We start from the raw sequence: 23477 nt of genomic DNA, 5'->3' as shown, positions 1-23477 counted from the left end.
TATGATAAAATGTGGTACAAAAAGTGTAATTATATCAACGCGCCCTTGAATTTGAGTAGTTTTGACGTAAAAATGGGAATAATTATTACGGCATGTTTTTTATAACGCTTTTACAAGGGTAATATCATTCTCACAACGTCTATTAGAAGTCTATAAGGTTATAAGCTCTGTAATGGCAACATTTATTCCATCTGCTATCGCCATTTTATCTACCGTTAGGGTTCCTTTCATCATTCCGTAGCTGTATTAATATTAGCTATATTACATTTTAGGTATTATCACAAATTGTTCACAATGGTCGTATTTACGGAGATTTCACTGTTCAAAACAAGAGATGGCCATGGAATTTGACACATTTTATCGTACGAAGAAAATGTTTTCATTGCAAATATCAGACTTTGTCAAACATACCTTCACACTAAACTTTGTGATTGGTCGTGAAAAAATAGAAGTTTTGCTACTATTCACCTTCTTGTTTTGTCAAAATTGTAAAGAGTATTTGATTTATGATCTTTATTGAAGATGAATGTGAAAATTGTAATCCATAATTTTATTACACATTTCTCAGTAGTAATAAAAAATTTCAATACCAAGCAATGGAAAATAATTATTACTAGGTAAATGTAAATAAATAGATATTTTAATAAATAGATTAATAAATAGATTGTAATATTTTTAATAGATCACTCAAAGCCATTGTGAAATATTATTTTTTACTGCCCAGTTTTTGACATCACCACCGATATCCATCGTATTCAACTCAAATTTAGTTGAAAATGTATGTCTTCTTCACTACCACTACCGTTATATTCTTCTTGATTGGTTTCCTGTACTTCATTGTCATCTTCCATATAATCATTGACGGAACCCTCAAGTGATTTGTTGGCATCGGGTTGTCATTTTGTAGTATTATTCTCGAAGCAGTAGAAGTGGTATAAGAATATTTTAATATGACCATCTAGAGAATAAGACCTTTTTAATGACTATGTAAGAGATTATGGATTGCGTTCATTCTTGTAAAGACCATATAAAATGCAGAATATTGTTTGTTGGGTAGACATCTTATGAAATTCTCCTATGAGTTTAAAAGTATCATAGTTAGCTTATGCATTACTATTATAAGAACAGTTAGCCAAATGAAAAGCTTTTATAAGGTTTTGAATATTATAAGGCTTAAAAGCATTGTAAATGCACTTATGAGAATAACACATTTTCAATCCTTATTATAATCATGTAATTTGGACTTGTTATGGTTAACCCAACCAAATTATAAGAGTAAAGGTAATATTAGCCAAATCTTCTTATATTGTGCCATAATAAGGAACATTGACATAATGAAAGCGATTTTAAAGCAACTATAAGAAATTAGACCTTAAATATATAATTTTATAAGAGTAGTTTGTTTGTTGGGTTAAGAACTTCATGATTTTGGTATATGAAACATCTGAAATGCCTTATTTAATCATACCTATCTATAAAGTTCGATAAAATAAATATTATGATTGTAACTTATTATAATTATTGTTACTAAGGCAAAAATATAATCACGAACATCGCGCGCATTGCTTACTCTGCAAATACAGCGCTGCGCTTGCGCCTGTGGCGTTACACACACATACAACCAAATACTCGTAGGAATGTAAAGCTGAATCTGCAAAATATGGTGTATAAATACCGGGCATTTCTCTAGCATCGACACACAACAACCCGCAAGATGAAGGCAGCTTGTGTGTTGGTCTGCCTGGCTCTCGCCCACGGCATCACAGCCAGTATCTTCAAACAGCAGCAGCGTCAGGTGGACGGCCTCGACGTTCAGCAGCTGGACAACATCGACCAATACCAAGTGCTGCAACACGACCAGTCAGTGGAAAACCAGAAGCAGCGAGTCCAGACAACCCAGAACCTGAAGAAACGCGGCCAGAAGGTGCAAAACCAGAAGAACTGGGAACAGCCAGCCCAGCAGTCGTCGGAACAGGAAACACAGCAGAGACAGGAGCAGCTGCCCCAGACCTCCCAGTACCAGCAGACCCAACAGAACCAGCAAGTCTACCGTGAGCAGTACCAACAGGCTGCCACCAACGAATGGCCGCACACGCACCAACACTCCCACTCTCACCGTCGTCAACATGACAAGACCTACCGTCCATCATCCTCCAGCGAAAGCTCTCAAGAGACCTCGGAGACCAGATACTACGGAAGCCAGCCAGCCCTCCGCGGTGACAACTGGAAGTGGAATTCACCTCTTTTCAACACAGTTTTGAACAAGGACAACCAGAATGCCCAGGTTTATGGACAGGTCATTGAATGGGACAATTTGATGGACTGGCTCGCTGTCGAACCTAAAACTGAACTCCAGAAGACCGATGAAATTGAGAAGATCTTCGGTGATGCCCAAGCTGCCATGAAACACATCTCAGAAGAGGAAAGAGTCAAGTACCACCAAGTGTACGAGCTCGCCCAGCAACAGAACAACGAAGACGCTGAACTCAACGCTACGCAACTGGCACAGAAATACCAATACCCCATCGAGGAGTACATCGTCCCCACTGATGATGGTTACGTTCTCACGGTCTTCAGAATCCCTCCCAAGAAGCAGGTCCGTGATGTCCAGAAGAGGCCTGTTGTGTTCCTGATGCACGGCATCCTCGGAAGTGCCGACGACTGGCTGCTGATGGGCCCCGAAAAGTCTCTCGCTTTCATGCTGTCTGATGCTGGCTACGATGTATGGCTCGGTAACGCTCGCGGCAACAAGTACTCCAGACGCCACCTGACCAGGTACCCTGTTATGGCTGACTACTGGCAATTCAGCAACGACGAGATCGCCCTTCACGACTTGCCCGCTATGATTGACTTCGCCTTGGAGACCACCAAGCAGGAGAAACTGTTCTACATCGGCCACGCTCAAGGAACCACGGCCTTCTTTGCACTCACCGCTACCCGCCCCGAGTACAACGACAAGATCATCATGATGTACGCCCTTTCTCCTATGGTCTACATGACAAACGTGCGCAGCCCATTGTTCCGCATGATTGCTCCTACAAGCAAGTACGAGCATCTCAGACACCAGATTGGTAACGAAGCCTTCACACCCAGCAAAGGCCTGATTCAAATCCTTGGCGGAGCCATGTGCCAAAAGGAAATTGGTTGCAAGATGGTCTGCTCTAACATCAACTTCGTGATGTCCGGTGTCGACGTTGACGGCATGGACTACAACATCATCCCTGTGGTACTCGGACATCTGCCAGCTGGTACCTCTGCTAAGGTGATCAAACAATACGCACAAGGAGTTTCTTCGAACGAGTTCAGAAGATACAACTATGGCCCCTACATCAACGAACAGATCTACGGTACAATGGAGGCACCCAAATACAACATTACTCAAGTCCAGGCCCCTGTTACCTTGTACTACAGCGAGGAGGATTGGCTCGCCCACCCTAAGGATGTCGTGAGACTGCAAAACGAGCTTCCTAACGTGAGAGAAGCCTACAAGGTGCCCGAAGAACACTTCAGCCACATGGACTTCCAGTTCTCGAAGAAAGCTCCCGAGATGGTGTACCAGCGACTCATCGCCTCCATGCAGAACCAACAGTAAATTCATCATACGACTGTTAAGATAGTGTATTTTGTATTATAAACGTAAACGTATCGTTCATTGTATTATGTAATTAAGTTATTTTTTTTACTCTGACGCATTAAATAAATCCGTCCATATTTTAATAACTTTGGCTATTTTTTAATAACACCCTTTCTTATTAGAACTAAAACTTTCTTAAAATAGCATTTGAGCTGCTACTTATGCCTATAGCCTCATGAAGACAATCCTACATATCAACACGACTTACTAGTTATTAGTAGGTACATTTTCAATGAAATACCTCGACGAACTAAATAAAAACTAGGTATTTCTCTATCTCACTAAGAGCAAAGAGTCCCTAAATAATACAATAGGTTCTATTGTATAAAGAACCTAGGCGCCATAACTAAACCTAAAGTAGGTATTTTGTTTGTGTTGTAAAAATATTATCACTTTTAGTTATAGTACATAACTACATAAATCTATTAAATGAAAAGCGTAATATTAGCGTCTACTCTGCAAGCAAGCGAATTAGCAACGTAGTAAGAGTTAAGTAATTATGATAGAATGAAAAAGCCCGAAAACAATAAACAATACCTAGGTACGTTAGTGAAGTGATAATATACCGAATCACAACGGTGTTTATTTTCGTATCCTACGGGTAATCTAGACAGCATTACTCAATGAGTTCAGAAGGCGGTGAAAACAGTGTTAAAATATCTCTGTGCCCATTTTTCAACTAATACACTTAATTTTCGATAGATGTCTCTACCTAAAACGGTTGAATGTTTGACATTTAAACAGCCCACGCTTTGTTTTGACATATACACTTGCATCTGTCATCAAATCGTTGTTGAGCGAGTGGGACAGAAATATGCTATTAGCCGAGAATGAAAGAGATAGAGGCGCGGCGGCGCTGTAGCTTCCCGCCGTCCCCCGTCCGACAGTCGCGCTCTGTTCGGTTTGCTGTGCGTAGTTGAGCTGAATTATTTTTGTTTTCTACTTATTCAGTGATATCACCGGACTTATTTCTGGACCTGGACAAAGTTATTATTGTGTACTAGTGACTGAGTGACAAAAGAAGTGTTCGCATGGATTGAGTGAGCAACGATGTTACCTCCCACGGCCGGTCTATCACAAGAACAACGCGACCGGCCCGAAATGGCGTACCAGCAGCGTCAGGACGTTAGAGAGCTCACCAGAGAAATCATCAGAAGTGCCCGAGTAGCAAACAGACAGCATTCAACATCCCCTGGAGGTGAGCCGGTCCAAAATCAAAACGACGCCACGTTTCCGCCATGCTTGTCAAATTGACGTGATACGTCAAGGTGACATTTATATAAAAACATAGCATTTTTCGGGGGAAAATAACAATTAAAACGAATCCCCCAGTCTTTATTAGGCAGAAACCATTAGCGCAGGAATTTATGTGTGTTACGTCACCAAGGAGCCCGATCTTGCGAAAGGAAAATGGCGCCAATGCGCCACATTGCTTATCATTAGCTTGGTACATGTTTCGGTTAGGAGTCATTTTTTGAGTATTTCAGCAGTAGTTATGTTAAACAGTATGTATTTCTTAATAAGTGTTATGTAAGCTAAGAGTCTCTAGTGCTTATTGAATTGGCACGTGCTTGGGTTATTTTTAGACCGTCCATTTGTGACCTACGTAACGTGGTCGCTTCGCGTCAGTCCGATCGATATGATATGTGCATGTTAAGCTGGAACACATCAATATTTTACATATAGATGGGTAAGGATTATCATAAGTGTAAAAGTTTACATTTTGTTTGTTGTTGTTATTGAATTCCCTTTGACTTTTATAAAATGTCGCGGTGACAGTAAATTGACAGCACTCAGCAGTCAAGGCACAAGATGGCTGCGTGCCCGCCATTATTAACCAGTCAATTTTAGTTCAATCACGCGCTACACTAGGCGGCGCCACTGTCGCTTTGTTGATATTTTCAATTTGGTTGTACTTGTAATGAACTAGTAGTGCTATACTATTTTTCATACAGATACATACTACTACAGTAACTTTTGTTTACACGAATAATAGAACAATAAACGAATGCTCTGTCAGTGTGTTGTCTTAAAAAAATTTCCTTATCTCCAGACTATTTTTCCACCAGTTGTAGTCCAGTCAGAATGTGTAAAGAAGTCTTGAATCCTTTGCTACACTCTGACAACATTTTACCTGCATCCACACATTGAAACATTAAATATGTATACTTGAGTGTGATGTCTGTGCAATTGGGGACACTTGGAAGAAATAATACATGACTGACAACAATTTCATATCAGGCACATGATCCTCTTTAAAATATTGGTATCAATAGTGCAGAAGCTCATAATTATCATAATATGACATGTACATAATTATGTGTAATGCCTTGTATAAATCTTTATCAATCATTGACACTTTTGTAAACAGATAAGAGACTGTTGCCCTGTAATTTAATAGTTATTTAAAATGTTTATCTAGGGCTATGTAGTTTTTAAAAATCTCATCATTCAGCATAGTTTTTTTTTAATTCATTCAGGCAGGTGACAGCTGTAAAAAATAAGCCAAAACCTTTTACAGGATGATGATGTTGATTATAGTTTATAGTATAGTATAGTAGTAGTAATATATGTTGTATATAATATAGTTAGCATAGTGCTGTATAATATACAGGGTGGCCCATCCATAGGCATCCAAAAGAAAAATTTAGAAGCTCTGTGCTATGGGGTATCCGAATCACCCCCATGTATGTTTAGCGATTTTTTGTACTTAAGGAGCTAGAATTATTTTTAATTTTTTTCCGTAATTTTCATTTCAACATTGTTTTTTTTTAATCTTTTTTTTCCTAACGTTAACAGATGTTTTTTTTTTTTGTAATTAATCATCATGATAGTAGCTAGCACCTGAAAAAAAGCAGTTTGGCTAAACATTCTAGAACTCATAAAAATCTGATTCATAATCATGAATCATAGTCTGATTTTTATGAATGATATTTATTGTCACAGGTTCGTAGCAGTTTTTAAGAATGCTTAGAAACCTTTGGCACCCCTTATTAATTTTTTTAAGCCCTTAACATTTTTTTGCTACTTTATTTTTTGGCTACTGAACTCCAACAGTAATTTTGAACTTCTGATAAAATTTTATGTAAGTTCTAGAATGTTTACTATCATGATGATCAATTACACAAAAAAAAACATCTGTAAACGTTAGGAAAAAAAGATAAAATAGAAAAAACAATGTTGAAATGAAAATTACAGAAAAAAAAATAAAAATAATTCTAGCTCCTAAAGTACAAAAAATCGCTGAACATACATGGGGGTGATTCGGATACCCCATAGCATAGAGCTTCTAAATTTTTCTTTTGGACGCCTATGGATGGGCCACCCTGTATATGTAGTTTGTAGGCTTTCCCTATTGAGACCCAGTCTGGGTGAGACGCTGCACATCAAATTATCACTACAAAAGTATTAGTGGTCTATCGTACTACACAAATAACATGACATAGGTATGACAAAACAGGAATATTGTTGGTGTACTCCTTCACTCAAAGGAGACCACAGCAAACCATAATACGAGATGTCATCTTCATCCTCATGCTGTTATCCCATTTTTTTGTTTTGGTGTTGGGGCAGCTATTTTCTTCTTCTTCATGTTTTCTTCATGTAGTATAATCTAGAATCTAGATAGATGTGTCTTCCTCTTTCATGCAAAAATTACTGAATGGAATTTGATGAAACTTGGCAATAATAATGTTTTGTCCATGTGACGGAAGTTGTTCCCTCTGGAGGCAGATCACTAATTAATATGTTAATGTTCTCACTTTGGAACAATAATGCAAGTATGCAATTAAATAATTAGTTTGTCATTATCTTGCAATCTCCATGTTGTTAAGCATTCATTTCACCAGAAGCAGCACAGTATCAATTTTTCAGAGGCCAACTTCGTAATGAACGAATGACAGACCTCCAAAATGTGTTAGGCTTTTGGTTTTAGGTTAAGGGTTTAAATCTTTTCTAGATAAATCTTCCAGAGATTATGTGTAATGTACTGCATATAACACATAATATTCTTAAAAGAAATCCCAATGTCTCCTTTTTGAAAGTGTCTGGTACGTAATTTAAAACCTTTTTTGACGAGCCAAAAATACTAAAACCATTTGAGTCTAAGTTAGTAAGTTTAAGTAAAAAATATTAGGAAAATAAGTAAATCAATTTATTTCATTGATTCTCAATTTACTAAAATTACTTAAATAAATAAAAAATGCAAGTGTCATACACAAGTTACATGAAGCTAATTCGGAATATGCTACACTGAACATGAATAACTTAGCACCTTTTCTGCTACATTGCATTAGTGTTCGTTTTTCCCGCGCGAGGCTGCGTCCATCGATCACCACTAATCTCGTTCACCTATTTTACTATGAACCATCAATCATTTTGATGCCCCTTTCTTACGAAACACGACAATAGTTTGAGATTACCGTTTAGCGCCGTTCGGGCTAAAAGTTCACCTATTTGAATAATGCAACCCATTGTGGTTGACCTAAAGATAATTCGTGAATTTAAACTTTGATAAACTCTGTTTTATTTTGGCTCTTTCGTAGGCACTGTTTTGTTTAACATTAATCAAACAACATGGTGCAATCTTCGAAGGTATCCAGGCTTTAGTTTGAGAAAGACAGAGTTTTAGCAGACGAATGGCATTGTTTCTCCCGTTAAATATGACATGATGTAATTCAGCAAGATGAAAAACTGTGACTTAAGATTAGTCAGTACCAGTTAATACCAACTGCACAGCAGCGACAAGCGAATTCGTTGTTAATTGATTGTAAATTCCGCAGGTCAGATTAGCGACGGAGCAATAGGCTTATCGTAATCATAACTTTCTACTATAAAAATAATCTCGCTACTCAAGTCAAAACAAATCGAGTACAAAGCCAGGGCGTAGTAGTACGTAGCTATAATTTAAACAATGATTGCAACACTTTCAACAGGGTATTGCATTACCGATGCAGTTTACGCAACTGGACGGCCCGTGAAACAGGTCTGTGTCAGTCTCTTATCTTGGCTGCTGTCCCGAGCAGATGTTTAGATTGTGTTCCGGTTTTCACGTCGACTCCCGGTCTTTTCTTTCAGCCATTTCTATAGCTATTGTTCTACCGTTTATCTAGTATTCTAGGCTCTTATCTGCTTGTAGATCCCGACAGCTTTGCTCTGACGTAATCTAAAATATAGGACAGAATATGGTTACAAAACACGATATAAATGTATCGGAAGAAGAGATAGCAAACTAAGAATCGACACAATATTTTGACAGTGAATTGCAGAGTTTTGCTTGAATTCCATGACTAAATGCAACTTGAGTCAATCCTTGAGTTCCAGTCCTGTTGTCAAACAAATATCAGTCTTACAGGTTCTTCGAATTTAAAGGTGCCATACTTCCTTGTGGACCTCAAATTCTTGTCCCTAGAGAATCCATATCCAATCTACGTGCATACTCCGAATTTCAAAACAATTGTCAGTCGTCACCGTTCAATCGCAGATGGGCACGTTACGCAAATGCAACGCAACTGTGGACTTTGTGTCGTTCATTGATCCCTCATCGGAATTTTGCGAAATGCAAAATTCCTTGTGAATTCATAAACGTTAAAAACTTCACGGTTTCGTAACATAAGTATACCTACACGACAAAATCGGTAACACTCTTCAAATAGGTCAACGCTTTATTTGCTAATCAAATCACTTATAGCAGTTCAAGAACTTTCGAAGAATTTTTGAATAACTGAATGAAACAAACGTAACTTTTCGCCTCCGATCAAACAAACAATAACTAAGTAGTTTTGCCGTAGGGAAGGTTACGTTGCGAAATTGTTTCCCACCCTAACTAGTTGAGCGGATCAGTTGGGCGATGGGGAATAAGCCTGTGTTTGACTAGCTGTTCCCCGCGGTTTTCCCGTGTACACTACGAGGTACACCAGGATATAAAATGTATGGTAGACTGATGGGTATCTTTATTTCTGTGTAAAGTTTCATCTAAATCAGTTCAATAGTTTTTGCATAAATTATACTGACAGTATCCACGCATCCATCCAATCTCTCACGCTTATAGGCAATACCTTCATCCTCATACTGATTCTATCTTCATTCACGTTGTAAATAGCCATATCAATGTCTACAAGACATAGCACGCAGGTTTACATTACAATAGGTGAACTCGTGCGGGTTTCAGATAACATAAACAGCTACAGTTCAACTGAGCAAGTTCTGCGACCGCTTGTAAAACAATACGGGCAGTACAATGACGGGCTGACGAGAACTTTGCTTTGTCTTCTACTGGGCTTATTTACTGGGACTGTGGCGCGATTGCGTAGTAAGTTCTGTACTAGTTTAGCCTACTGTCTTTACAATACTCTATATGTATCAACCCTTTACTTTTCTTCGAAGTTGATAGAGAAAGTTAATACATGATACCAATATCTTTTTGCAATCTTCTATATTTTCCAGCTAAACTCGCTACATTATGTATCTTAGCTTCTAGTCAACCCCTTTACTTCCATTTGATCCGAGTAATGAATAATTAAGATCGTACACACTTTCTGCCAAAGATCTGACTCAGAAGAGAGCAGGATGTTACATGAAAACCTGTTTTTTTTATTATAAAATATCTTGGGTATTTATGTTCATGGCATTATTATAAGGCAGGAAAATAACGGTAAAGGCTCGAGAGAGCGGAAACTGGCATTTCCTAACATTATCTCACTAAACCTGACATTTACATTCACCACAGTAGTCCACTATGCAAATGCAAACTTTAATAAGGTTACCAAACTAGTGAAGTCTATTGAAGGTACGTATAAAAGAAGCCAGAAATAAAAATGGTGCATTCTATTTTTCTCGTGTTAAAATTGTCAAAACAAGAAGAAGCCAATTACAATAAGGAAATCATAAATCAAATCCGAAATCTACTTAAGTTTTTTTAAAATGGTGCCAATTTCGCGAAATTTCTTGTTAGTAAATAACAAGAGCTCGTTTACGATACAACAGCTAAATGGGTATTTTTAGTCGAATCAAGGTCTCACAACAAGCAATAAGCAAGTTTTGTTGAATCCTGTTGTCGGTAAATACGGCTGTCCTTGGAGGTGTTGCGTCACCCCTCCCTCCCGCGGCCGTTCACCCGCATCGATCGCACCCCGGCCACTTCCGCCGCCTCGCATCAACCTATACATGAGATGACATCCCGCGAAAATTAGCTACGGACCTTGCGGGAACTGTTAGGAACGTCACCAGTCACCATCCTTGCTTTTACGTTAAAGAAAGTAGATTTATTTGTTCCTTACTAATTGTTTGGGTACTAAAATATAGGCTGAAAGTTCGTTGGACTTGTTATAGGTACGTTAGGTCTGTATAAAAGCATTTTATGAACGGCCTTAGGGTAGGGTTATTCCACATCAGCATACTGGCGTATCTGTGTCATTTAGGAGATTGCGTTTTACGTATATTTTTGAACCACTAATCTACTAGAAGGAAACACTAACCCATCATAATTCTCAGAATATTATACAAACAAATGGATGTTTATGAAAAAAGGAAATAAATGTATGCTGTTAAAGCATAATCAAGTTTTCTATTACAATAATAGACACAAAAGTACGTAAATCATCACGTTATTAAAATTGCCGAGCAAACACAAAATAATGTATGCGACTCGCGTATTCACAAAACAAATGTTGACTATCCGTTAGGCTCAGGGCTGTCAAAAGATCGGTTTTGCATCTCATGAATACGTTAATGCTATGCCGTCAATATTTTTACGCGGTTGCCATGCATCATATTAGGGGAATTCGTTTGTGGATACCGTTAAAATATACACTTCATATTAATATTATAAAGGCAAAAGTTTGCGAGTTTGTACGTTTCTTTCATGTTCTCGGGCAAGAACTAATTCTGATGAAACTGCAGTACTTAATATAATTTATAAAGCAGCATAACATTATGTACAAGTTACTTTTTATCCCGGCGCAGGAAGTAGTCCCCTCAAGAGACGGGAGAAACGGTTAACGGAGGGCTAGTACTGCTGCATATAAACATAAGAAAAATAAACAGTTAGACGAGTCATACAATATTCGAATGAATATTTCAATTAATTAAAGCAATTAATAATTGATTGTTTAGGTTTCACCACAATATGAATCCAATTTCACTGGCAGCCCTAGTTAAGAGCCACGTAAATAATTTACCAAAGTCATGAGTTGACAATAGAATCGGGTCACGCGTGTTTTCAAAATACATACGACGTGATTTTTACAGTTTCACTGGAAAGCTGAATATACCTGTAAAATAATAATAATATGAAAAACATACATGACATCACGCTTTTAGGTCTCGAAGAATTTGGAAATAGTTGCTGTTATGAAATACGCATCCGCATAAAATTTGCCTAAGTATATGTTATTCTGATGTATGAGCTATATTACTGCTAAGTTTCATCAAACTCCATTCAGTGATTTTTGCGTTAAAGAGTAACAAATGTGCATACATCTTTACACCCTTGCAAACTTTCGCGTGTATAATATAAGTATTATTGGCTTTTGCAGGGTCAGTGCGTAGGACTGTTTCAATGTTTATTTTTTTACTCTCTACCATGTTTGCAATATGGTTCACAAAACAAGTTTTGTAGAAATGAAAACTAGCTGCGTAAACACTCATCGATCGAGATAATCGCCAAACAAAATCTAAAATAGTGTTTATTTACACTTTAGTTTAGTTGTACTTAAACTAAAGTGTGTTTATATACTGTGATTACAAAGAAACTTATCACCTCCTCTAATCTTTATACTAAATAATCGGGTATATTGTTTCAGTTCGAGACCGTTTCCCGTCGACATCGTCCACGGACGACAATGAGAGCGGCACGGATGGCGAAGCCGACCGTTCCCGCCGCGTCAGCCTCATCCACGGAGGAGTCCCCACCCCGCCCCCAGGGATCGTCTCCATACGCAAGAGACGAGGGAACTTAGCCAAACACTCCGTCAAAATACTGAAGAAATGGTTGTATGATCACCGGTACAATGCGTACCCTAACGATGCTGAGAAGATTGCTTTAAGTCAGGAAGCGAATTTGACGGTTTTGCAGGTTCGTGTTGTTTTTTTTTTTAGAGATGGCGCAGCTAATTGGTTGAAATGACATTTCGGCCAAAGTTTTAGCTGTTTCATTGAACTGCTATTTTAATCTGTTGTCTGTGACATCTATATTACAATTTCGTATATAAGGTAAGGTGCTATACGCACTCGAGGATTAGATAGTTACATTAATACCTCTAATCTTCAAAGTAGAACAGCATCGTACAATTGCTATGGAAGTCCAGAATCTTCCATATGTGGAAACTTTCTTTACAATGAACTCTTCCAAACTGGCAAACAAGAGTACGTGGTTTGTTATTGTTGTCATAATATGTAGTTACCCAAGTTGTTGTTTTAAACTTGGTGAACTAAGTTAATGGAAACAGCTAAATATTATCCTATCCGACTGAATAGCTGCCTACATTTGAAACTTCACTGTCATGCCCTTTTGGCATTGCCTCAATCCTCTTAAAATCTTCAAGGACTTAAAAACATTGCTATACTCCATGTGAGTAGGGACTTCTTCTAAAGACAAACAATCATGATATTACTCTTTATTTATAAACTCAGCTTAAAAATAAAATGCGACTAAAAATCAATTCAAGTACAAAAACAGATAATTTAAACGATCGAATCATTTTAAACACTCATTTATTTGTTTGATATGCATTTGTGCGTAAACCCCTATCAAGATTGTTTACCTTTAGTTAAGTGCCTACTCAAACTGAGTATCTATAGTCGGATAACTCACAAACTTAGAATTTGACCAAATGACCATATGGTTTTGAGCCAGTCACATTGGTACATTCGAGGATTCGAACAAAATTCAGAGACAACCACAACAGTATCAGTACTACTGTTTACCTATTGATTTGCCAATTATAGAATCACTACATATTATAAAACAAAGTCGCTTTTTCTGTCCCTATATCCCTTTGTACGCTTTAATCTTCAAAACTACGCAACAGATTTTCATGAGGTTTTTTTCCATAGATAGAGTAGTAGTGATAGTCATAGTGATCCAAGAGGGTTATATGTATAATAACATAGTCATAAAATAATGACCTATTTCTCAGGTATGCAACTGGTTCATAAACGCCCGTCGCCGCATCCTGCCGGAGATGATTCGGCGGGAAGGCCACGACCCGCTGCACTACACCATCTCGCGGCGCGGGCGCAAGCAGCCCGGGTCTTCCGGCGGCAACGCCAATACGGCTGGCGTGGTCGTCGCATCTTGGGATGGTGTTGAAGTTGAAGTAAGTTACATACTCCTACCTCATAAAATTTTAACGAATTGAGAACCTTTTCGGTAATATTTTACAGAGCTATGTACCTAAATAACAGCCATGTAGTTCAATACTCAGAAAAGGCTTGCATTTAAAAAATGATATAACTTTGGACATCCTATTTGATGCTCCATGTGGACTCGGTTGGTTAGTCCTTTCAAAGTATTTCGAATTTCCACGAATCTCACAAAAATATAATTTAGCCAGTTTAATCAGCTCTTCCGCTCAAACAAACATTTGTTATGATTAAAAAGATAAGGCAAGCTTTATCTATGCGGCAAAGCTGTACGTTCATTGAACCTTCTTTTGAGTAAACGTCATGTACAATCACTATTGATTCATTATACTTTAAAATATCCATGACTTCATTGATATATTAAATTGTGCTGCTAAACACAAAACTGATATAAAATAATTAGAGGAAAAAAACTGATTGTTAACCCCTCATCGAAAAATCGTTCCTTCGTACTTAAAACAATTTCGCAATTTCATATTACAAGCATTGTATATAAAAAAAAAAATAGTTACAAGCAACAAATTTTACCCAACAGAACGACGCGGACCGCAGTACCGAACAAGAGTACAGCGACGGGCTCCTCGTGTACCGCAGCGACGGCGACGACATCGGCGACGGAGAGGAGGGCTACTCCTCTAGCGCCGTCTCCGAGGAGGAGGTCAAGTACGATCCCTCCGTCTGGCAGTCCGTCATACGGTACGGACCAGAGAACCAGGAGCAGGAACATCCTGCCGCCAGAGGGTTGGTTAATGACTTACAAACCGGCCTTTGTGATGACAATAAGGGCTGATTTTTCAATCATCAGTTAACTTCTATCTGAGGAATAAATATGGCGGTTTGACATATTTTATGCTGTCAAAACGTCAAATATATTCCTCAGATAAAGTTATCTGGCGATTGAAAAATCAGCCCTAAGTGGGAATAGTGGTACTTGGTGACTGTTTCAGTACGTTTGAAATAAGGGCGAGTTTATGTTATCTGTTTGGCTATGCAGTAGAATTTTTGCAAAAAAAAGGTCTACTGCACAGTCCATAGGAGTTAATTCTAGACTTTTAAAGTTATTTCAGACGTATTGTGATTGAAAGGCTGGTGCAAGAGAGGTTTTAATAAGTCCATATCAAATCCCATCATAAACAAATTAATCAACTCTCTGAGATTGTTCCAACATTGTTACATTTCTTGTTGTATAACAGCAGTTCCGAACATTCTATATAACTGTTGATTTGCTTGCTTTAGGTAGAAGTTTAGTAGGTAGGAATTTGAAATAGCTTGTATGAAAATAGTTAGTATTTTCATACAAGCTATTTCAAATTCCTATCTTATATCTTGCTGACGAAACAACAGATAGATATAATACAGTGTAAACTCCATGTAATGTCTCTCGATTTAACGACAAGCTCCTTAAAACGTCGAAATCAATTGGCTTTACTTTGTTTAGCTTGTTTTCTATAACATAACCTACCCGGGCAACCCAATACTCCTTGGTGGACTTTTAACGCCAACTCTTTATAACGCTATAAAATGCAGTCCCATCATCGTCATCTCCCTTCCCTTCATTTCATTGTCTTGTTCTTTCAATCCCTTCATTGTCGTTATATAGAGTTTACACTGTATTTGGAACGCTCTATGTGGGTGGTGATATTAACCCTAGTTGTAATGTCTCTTCAGTCGCACGGCGGGCGTGGTGGTGCGCACGGCGGAGGAGGAGGGCGCGGAGGGCGAGGCGGCGGGCGGCGGCGGCGGCGGCGGCGGCGGCGGCGGCGGCGGCGGCTGGCACCCGCAGCTCGCGCACCTGCCGCAGCTGCCGCACCCGCTGCGCAGGCGCACGCAGGTACCTACACTACTTAATAACTTACAAGCAGTATGCGCAAGTAGCCAAAGTTCGTTTCATGAAAAAAGTCCCGCGGAAAATTGTGCAACTTATACAACGTTATTTTTTGTTTGTGCGAAACCTGAATATAGTTTGTTCAGAATCAGTAACTGAATCGATTCCAATAGTTTTTACACCATGTTATATTTTTTCCCAAAATTATCTAAAAAACTTTGAATGTTGGACACCACAAATAGGTATTTATTCTCGCACAACGGCGGTCACGGCGAGTTCATAGCGGGCGCGAGCGCACAGTGCTATCGCGTCGCGCGGCATGTGTGCGTTTTGTGGTGATTATGTATTTTTACGGACAGTCCCGTAACTCAACAAGCTTATAACTTTGTGATTTTTCATGATACGGTTTTGAAATTTCGTACATAAATTCTTTACATAAAAATACTAGATAGGTGTATCAGGTTTCGCATAAACAAAAAATAACTTTGTATTTTTGTACGAATTTACTGTAGGCATAGACACTAGCGCTGCATCTGCGGGGATTCTTTCGTGAAATGGACTTTATATCCCGCGCATTTTCACAACACCTGTAATCACGTCTCCGTGGCCCTTTGTACGCTTAAATCTTCAAAACTATGCAACCGCTTTTCATGCGGTTTCTTTTAATAGGTAGAGTGATTAAAGAGGAACGTTTATATGTATGAAAATATACATTAAGCAGTGAGGAAATACTGCTATCCGAAGCCGGGGCGGGTCGCTAGTAAAACCTAAATGAATGTTATTTGTAATGTATATGCTATGTCCCCAGGTTGTGCCAGTGACTGGCGGCGGCGGTGGGGAGGGTGAACGCGACAAGTTCAAGTGCCTGTACCTGCTGGTGGAGACCGCCGTCGCCGTGCGCCAGCGCGAGAAGGAGCAGGAGGAGGTGCCCGTCTAGTCACTGCCAGGTACCTACACTGTCACTAGCGCTACTCAAGTGCCTGTACCTGCTGGTGGAGACCGCCGTCGCCGTGCGCCAGCGCGAGAAGGAGCAGGAGGAGGTGCCCGTCTAGTCACTGCCAGGTACCTACACTGTCACTAGCGCTACTCAAGTGCCTGTACCTGCTGGTGGAGACCGCCGTCGCCGTGCGCCAGCGCGAGAAGGAGCAGGAGGAGGTGCCCGTCTAGTCACTGCCAGGTACCTACACTGTCACTAGCGCTACTCAAGTGCCTGTACCTGCTGGTGGAGACCGCCGTACTTCAACAAGCATTTAATATCCCCCTTGGACCTCTGTGGTGGTTATACCACTAACATTCAGTCATCAGTCTTTTCCGTTTGCTCATAGGGTGCACCACAGGCAGACGTTGATTTGCCCCCTTACGCAAATCCCCATACTCTCTTAAAACGTTCTAAAAAAGGTATTAGATATGAAAATTCCAAGCAAAACGACTGGAAGCTAGCTGTATTTCTCCCAATTTTTACATAACTAATTACTTGCTATCTTTTCAATGTAAACGATGTCAATTTTTTCTACACAATTCCATTAAAAATTAATTTTATTTCCAGACTGCAGTATGGATTGGACCCGGCAGCGCCGCCAAACGGAATTGTACGTTCACGCGGTATTTAACGTTACAATCTTCCACTAATCTAGAGTCACTCTCACTTCACACCGCTTCGTTACAGCGGACTCCACACTCCTTTACCAATCCTTTTCATTTTAACCGTAGATTATACATTCATTGTATATGAGAAAAAAGTTCTCAAATGCCCAGTTATTGTTTGATCGCTTTTGTTGCGAATATAATTAATATTTTCAGAATTCTGATTGATTTTCGTTTAAAATGTTGTAAAAGCTATGGCTCGATATTTTTTTGTATATTAGTTGACACTTTGATTTACGCTGCAGATTTGACATGAAAATATACCAATCATCGATCGCAAGTCGCCATTTCAAGGGTATTCTGAATTAATAAATAAAACGAATTATTTTTGTCATTATTACCAGGAATGGGGGAAAATAACTAGCTGTTTTGATGTAATAGATCGTAACATTACTCTATATGTACTATTATATCAGTAGCGTGCGGTCATATTTATATACTACTAGACTTGAGTAGTGCACGTTTTATATAATGGATAAAATGCACTTTTACATATGTATATTGTGTAGATTTTTATACATTAACTTCCATTTATATGGCCTATGGTCTGGTCAGTTAAAATAGATTGTAGTGGGTGGAATCTGCTTAAATAACTGATGGTGCCCATTAATTGGTCATCTTTCCCTGGTCTATGCTGAAACCATTATGATATTGGAAGCACAAAAAATACCACAAAGGATGTAAAATTGAGTGGATTTATTATAAACAAAATAGGGTTCATTAACATTTTAATGGTAGATTGAGTACTTGTAGGGTTGATGATTAAAACCTATTTAATAATGTGCGATATTGATAATCGAAATCTTGTCTAGTATTTGTAAAACTGTGCACTATTAAAGTAGAATATAATTTTTTAGGATACACAATATATCAGTAGCCTTCCTATATTTATTATAATTAGAATGACAGACTGGTTAATCCTTATCTATGGAAAATATTTACTCAGCTTGTATTGTTCCTACCTATTATAAAGAAAATAAATAATATAATACAAATTTGAATTATTATAATATAATACATATACATTGAATAGGGGAACTGTATCGTCCCAGTAATATTAAAATTATTGAAAAATATTTCTCATATAATCACGACGTAACTCATTAATCTTGAATAGAAATCTTCGAATACCATCATTACTTAAATTTGGTCCAGTAACTATTAAAAACATGAAAATATATATCTATCTATTGGCGAAAAATTTAGTAGTCCCATTTATATTGGTTAAATCTTTGTCCATTATAGAACACTATAAACATAGTCGTCCATCATGGGTTACCAAGAAGACTGGAAGCGATATATTATCATATATATTAATTATATTTACCCATATCAATCGGATTTATACCCGCCAAAAATACTGTTTGTGCTACGCGCCGCTATCATTTCACTCATAATTGACAACGACTTTGAATGCTTAATATCATTAGAAGTTATAGAAACCAGTTATTTCTTACTCATAAAACAGGCAGTCGGTTTTATATTCAATTAGTATATTTATATGATTGAATATTTTTGTATTGCAATCTCAACCAAGAAGGTTATTATTGCCTAGATGTTAAAATTACGCTTGAAAAATATCGATTGTCAGGGAATTACAATGTAACATGTAGGTACCAACATTATCAAACATGCGTCTATTTACTCCATACAGGGGCTCATTACCTATATTGACGGTGCGCAAATGTATTATCATTTGTTTAATATTCATTCATATTGAATGTCACCTCAAGCACAATTTCTCAGCAACCAACTGTATGGAGTAATATAGCAGTAACTATTCATAAAAATATAACTTGTGTCCTTGTATATAGTTTGTACACATACATAGTGTATGTTAGGTCTAAAGTTTTGTAGCTTCTAGTTATATGTTAGTGCCAACGAGGCAAGGTTTATGTAGCGTACCATCTCGCGGTAATTTCCGTGATAATTTATTTAAGGGTGATACTTTTAGTTGAGCAAATCTTTGATAATACTAGCTGACCCAGCGTACCGCTTTCTTAAATAATAAAGCAACTACTGAATGGATTTTCACGCAGTTTTCTCCATTCATGCAGTAGTTTAAAAGGAAGGATTAGATGTATAATTTGAAGTGCGAAGCTGCGGTGGGTCTCTAGTATCATAGAAGTTTAAACGTAGCTATTTTAGAAGGTTATATTAATATTCGCACTGATATCAAATCACCCTTCTTTTTGTGTGAAAGCAAATTATCGAAGTAATTACCAGATTTAATTTTAGTTTTCTATTAATTCTTATGATGTTCTATCAACTTAAGCAGAAGCTTTAAATGGAAGTAGGGACACGTTTTTAGAATAAAAGTTGAGTCTTAAACATAAATTGATTCTCTAACTATAAAGGTGGCTTCCTGGTTTTGGTGTTGGAGCTATCTTGAACACGAGTCCTAATAAATGTATGAAAACATTTAAATCATCATTATTAATGTTCAACTCCAGTACACTCCATACAATAATCGTCTCGATAGAATTTTGTACCAAATATAGTATAAGAGCTAATATTTTTTGTGTTCATGCATAAACATAATATTTTATAGTATTTTTCCAAGATATACTAAGCCAAGTGTATTGGAGTTGTTTGTAAATTTTTTATATGTATTTATTGGTTGTGAGTTTGGGAAATCGCTGTGTGAAAAGATGTACTTGTTTGTTATATGATTACATTTATTTTGTTTGGTAGACCCATTGGAAGACACTACAAATACTCGATGACGCAGAATACTCGAAAATTTGTCTTTTTCGTCATAAAACGACTTGTTTTCGATCAATTAAATGCATATTGCAATGTGTCTACTAAACTTGAAAATAGGGCAATACGATTGCTGGCGATGAATCAATCACTACACAAGTTTCCAAAAATCATTTTAATATCAAACATCAATTATTTCTATATTACAGTTGGATCAAATATTACTATTTCATACGATATACTATATCCCTTTATGACGCTTAGTTGATATTAAGTTAATGTGTATCGTAAATGGTAAATATAGTTAAAGGTATCACAAGTATTTTAATCTAGCTGGCGTGGATAGTTTGTTCGTCAAATACCTTTCATTTAATCCTACCCACATATTATAAGTACAGGGAATGTATTTAATCGCAATTTACACACTATGTTCTATGAGGACATAAATCATCATTATTTAATTTATTCATATTTGACCTTCTTGATTACAAGACTCCGTCGTCCAGCCAGTTGCACTTACCGTAAGCAGTCAATATTAATTAGCTCTTAAGTCGTTTGTTTTAAGGTGACTTTTCGTTTAACTCTTAATATAAGTAGGGTGTCATTTTCGTTTCTTAATTTACCTGAGTACAATAACTTAGAACTTAGTATTTTTCGTTCGTGTAAATACTCCTGTGTAAGATGCGTAATCTGTTAGTGAATAAAATAAAAATAATTTCAAAATAGTGTTTTATTTATTCAATTATATTTATGTACCTTTATTACTTGGTAATAAAACATACATTTAATTCATTTAAAATTGACGAAGTCAGGTTTTGCTGTTATCTCTACTATTCAATTTATTTCTTGTAATTAAGTATGATAAGCATTTAGTGGCAGGGGACGACCATAGAGAAAATGGATGGATTGTGTGAAAGTCCTCATGGCTAGAAATAATGTTACTTTGTGAGATGACAGCAGATAGAAGAGTATGGAAGAAGAAAACATGCTGCACCAACCCCAAATAAAATTAGGATGTGGGCTGGAGGAGGATTATGATGAAACCTACTTGCTTATGAGTATCCATAAGCAAACAAAATCAAAATACACAACATACATTATACCCAATACGAGAATATAGAAAATTTTAAGACACATCTCCCCAGAAGTGTAAATTGGACAATAATCTCAGAATAGTACCTATTATATAATACTTCTTTATATCTTAATAATTCTTACAATATTAGTCTGACTTTTCATGTAAGACAGTTAAAAAATATCGACAAGTACCTATATAAATATAGTCCTATGTGTAAATACTAATCCGACTTCATAATATCTAACTTGGACTTGCAGCTGTTGCGTCTCTTAGCGGCGCTGGCGCATTCTGGTGTGGGCGACTTCCGTTTCCCTGGTTCCTCGCCAGTGGCCTCGATCATAATGTCCTGAGTCGGTATCTCCATGAGAAGGTGGTCGAAGCTGCTACTGTTCCTACCCAGCTCTTGCTTCTCATCTGCAGATAATATTTTTACTTCATATCTTAATAGATTAATGCTCAATCCTTCTCCGTGTGAGAGGAGGCCGCAGCCCAGCAGTGGGACGATAAAAAAGGCTGTAACATAGGCAAGGCAGTTCAAATATATGTGTTTGTTAAATCTTGTATAATAGATAACCATAGTAGATTAGATCTAGTCATCGCACCAGTGATTTTTTAAAAGGAGGAAGTTCTCAATTCGTCGGAATTCTATTAGTATGGTTTGGTTAGGTTAGGTTATTACTAATGAGTTATTTTATTTATTTATTTATTTATTTATTCCTTTATTTCAGGCAACTAGGGCCCATAAAAATACAAATACACATATATCGTACATTACAATACTTATAAACTAATACATAAAAATTCACCATATCAATATATATATACAATACTATATCTATAAAAACTTAAACATACTATAAATACATAACAAATATTCTTAAAACTAATGCACACGATGTGTCGGCGTCGTGTTACGCTGACTGGTGTCACGTAGCCGGCCACGAAACCGGCGGTACAGAACACCCTTCGGCCAAAAATCTTCCTTGAGGACCTTCTCGAGACCTTGTGTCGGAACACGCACCACGAACGAGTTAAAATTTGTGTTGTGACGCGGTTCCAACCTCACGACCCTCAAGGTCCAGCTGGTCTTCACGCGCAGATATTCCACGACCTCCTCAACCTTCGTGGAATGGTGCAGCCTGGACACGTACAGCTGCGTCGTCGGAATAGCTGGACGCAGCAGCATATTGGGCCCCGCCAGCGCAGTACCGCACTGGTTCCGACAAGGAGGTTTCTTTTTCTTCCTCTTCTCGACCTTGACGAAACCATCCTTGTCGCACGTGTCGACCTTGGGACCCTGCCTTCTCAAAACCTGGTTTGGTTTCGATCGGCTCTTCTTACCCCCTTTTGTGGTTTCCGCTATTTTAACCTGCGAGTTTTGTGGCTCAACAGGCTTCTTAGCGGCTACAATTGCTGCGTAGGCTCGTTTGGGGGTTGACGAACCTACACGAGTCATCGTCTCTACCGATGTTGAGGCAGGGACGGCGGCGGCACATTATAATCTTTGAATCGGGAACTCGTACAAGGGATAGAAGGAAATAAATAATAATTTTAAAATATATGAAAGAAAATCATTTAATAATTAAAACAAAATATAAGAAAGCTGATAAAACAGATACATACACAATATTTTATTATTTCGACATCATCAAAATAAACAAAAAAGAAATTGAACTCAAAAGTTACCAAGGTAAGGAAAGAAAATGAATGCATGTTTTTACCCAACTGGGACAGGAGAGCTATTATTATCTTACCTACCTAACCACTAATACCAGTATTTCTTATCAAATAATATCCAAAATGTAAGATCATCACAAGTTATATATGGAAGTTTTATTTTACATAACAGAGAAAATTTCCAAGAATCACAAGTCAATGGCCCAAGTAGCTGGAACAGCGATCCCTAATTCTCTACATTCAAAGACATGTAAATGTACATACTTGTTGTGCGATATGTAGACCAGATAAATAATAATATCACAATTAGTTACCCTATCTATCTCACAATTATGACACTATTCTTACACTGTTTGCCTTACATGGCAAGACCTTACTTTTACTTATAAAGAGCGATTTTCTAACCACGGATAGTCCCTGGATTTCAAAATATAAACAATTCTCGATCGCTATTAGGCCCGCTATGATACTCCGAGCACAAGAACACAACTTTAGGTTGCTGTACAGCATAAAGACTTCTGCACGTTTGTCCCGTGATGACAAAAACCGTGAGT

General features: G+C 37.8%; 3 protein-coding genes across 5 annotated transcripts in view; 2 read left to right on the top strand and 1 right to left on the bottom strand.

Moving 5' to 3' along the window:
• The first annotated feature begins 1405 nt into the window (after positions 1-1405).
• On the top strand, positions 1406-3665 carry LOC124638577 (lipase 3-like). The gene has a single exon (XM_047175595.1). The coding sequence runs from the start codon at positions 1715-1717 to the stop codon at positions 3590-3592; it is 1878 nt and encodes a 625-aa protein (XP_047031551.1). The 5' UTR covers positions 1406-1714; the 3' UTR covers positions 3593-3665.
• Positions 3666-4493: 828 nt separating this feature from the next.
• LOC124637977 (BEL1-like homeodomain protein 9) lies at positions 4494-20891 on the top strand. Of its 3 annotated transcripts, none has more exons than XR_006985313.1 (8): positions 4494-4832; positions 12436-12707; positions 13771-13950; positions 14532-14737; positions 15665-15827; positions 16630-16698; positions 16814-16998; positions 17368-20891. XR_006985313.1 is itself a non-coding variant. In XM_047174732.1 (7 exons), the coding sequence occupies exons 1-6, from the start codon at positions 4685-4687 to the stop codon at positions 16756-16758; spliced, it is 1098 nt and encodes a 365-aa protein (XP_047030688.1). In that variant the 5' UTR covers positions 4495-4684; the 3' UTR covers positions 16759-16768; positions 17368-20891. The 3 variants fall into 3 exon arrangements, 1 of the variants encoding a protein (XP_047030688.1); XR_006985314.1 differs by having other exon boundaries at positions 4495-4832; positions 14532-14692; XM_047174732.1 differs by lacking the exon at positions 16814-16998 and having other exon boundaries at positions 4495-4832; positions 16630-16768.
• LOC124637974 (formin-like protein 5) overlaps positions 20329-23477 on the bottom strand; it is a 6963-nt gene continuing 3814 nt past the window's right edge. Inside the window, exon 6 of the mRNA XM_047174727.1 lies at positions 20329-21660. Coding sequence (XP_047030683.1) covers positions 21467-21660 — 194 coding nt within the window. The 3' untranslated portion in view covers positions 20329-21466. The remainder of the gene's footprint in view (positions 21661-23477) is intronic.

This window comes from Helicoverpa zea, chromosome 17 (genome assembly GCF_022581195.2).
Source record: "Helicoverpa zea isolate HzStark_Cry1AcR chromosome 17, ilHelZeax1.1, whole genome shotgun sequence".
Taxonomy (NCBI): domain Eukaryota; kingdom Metazoa; phylum Arthropoda; class Insecta; order Lepidoptera; family Noctuidae; genus Helicoverpa; species Helicoverpa zea.
The sequence above is the reverse complement of the archived record's forward strand: the minus strand, read 5'-3'. Positions and strand labels throughout refer to the sequence as shown.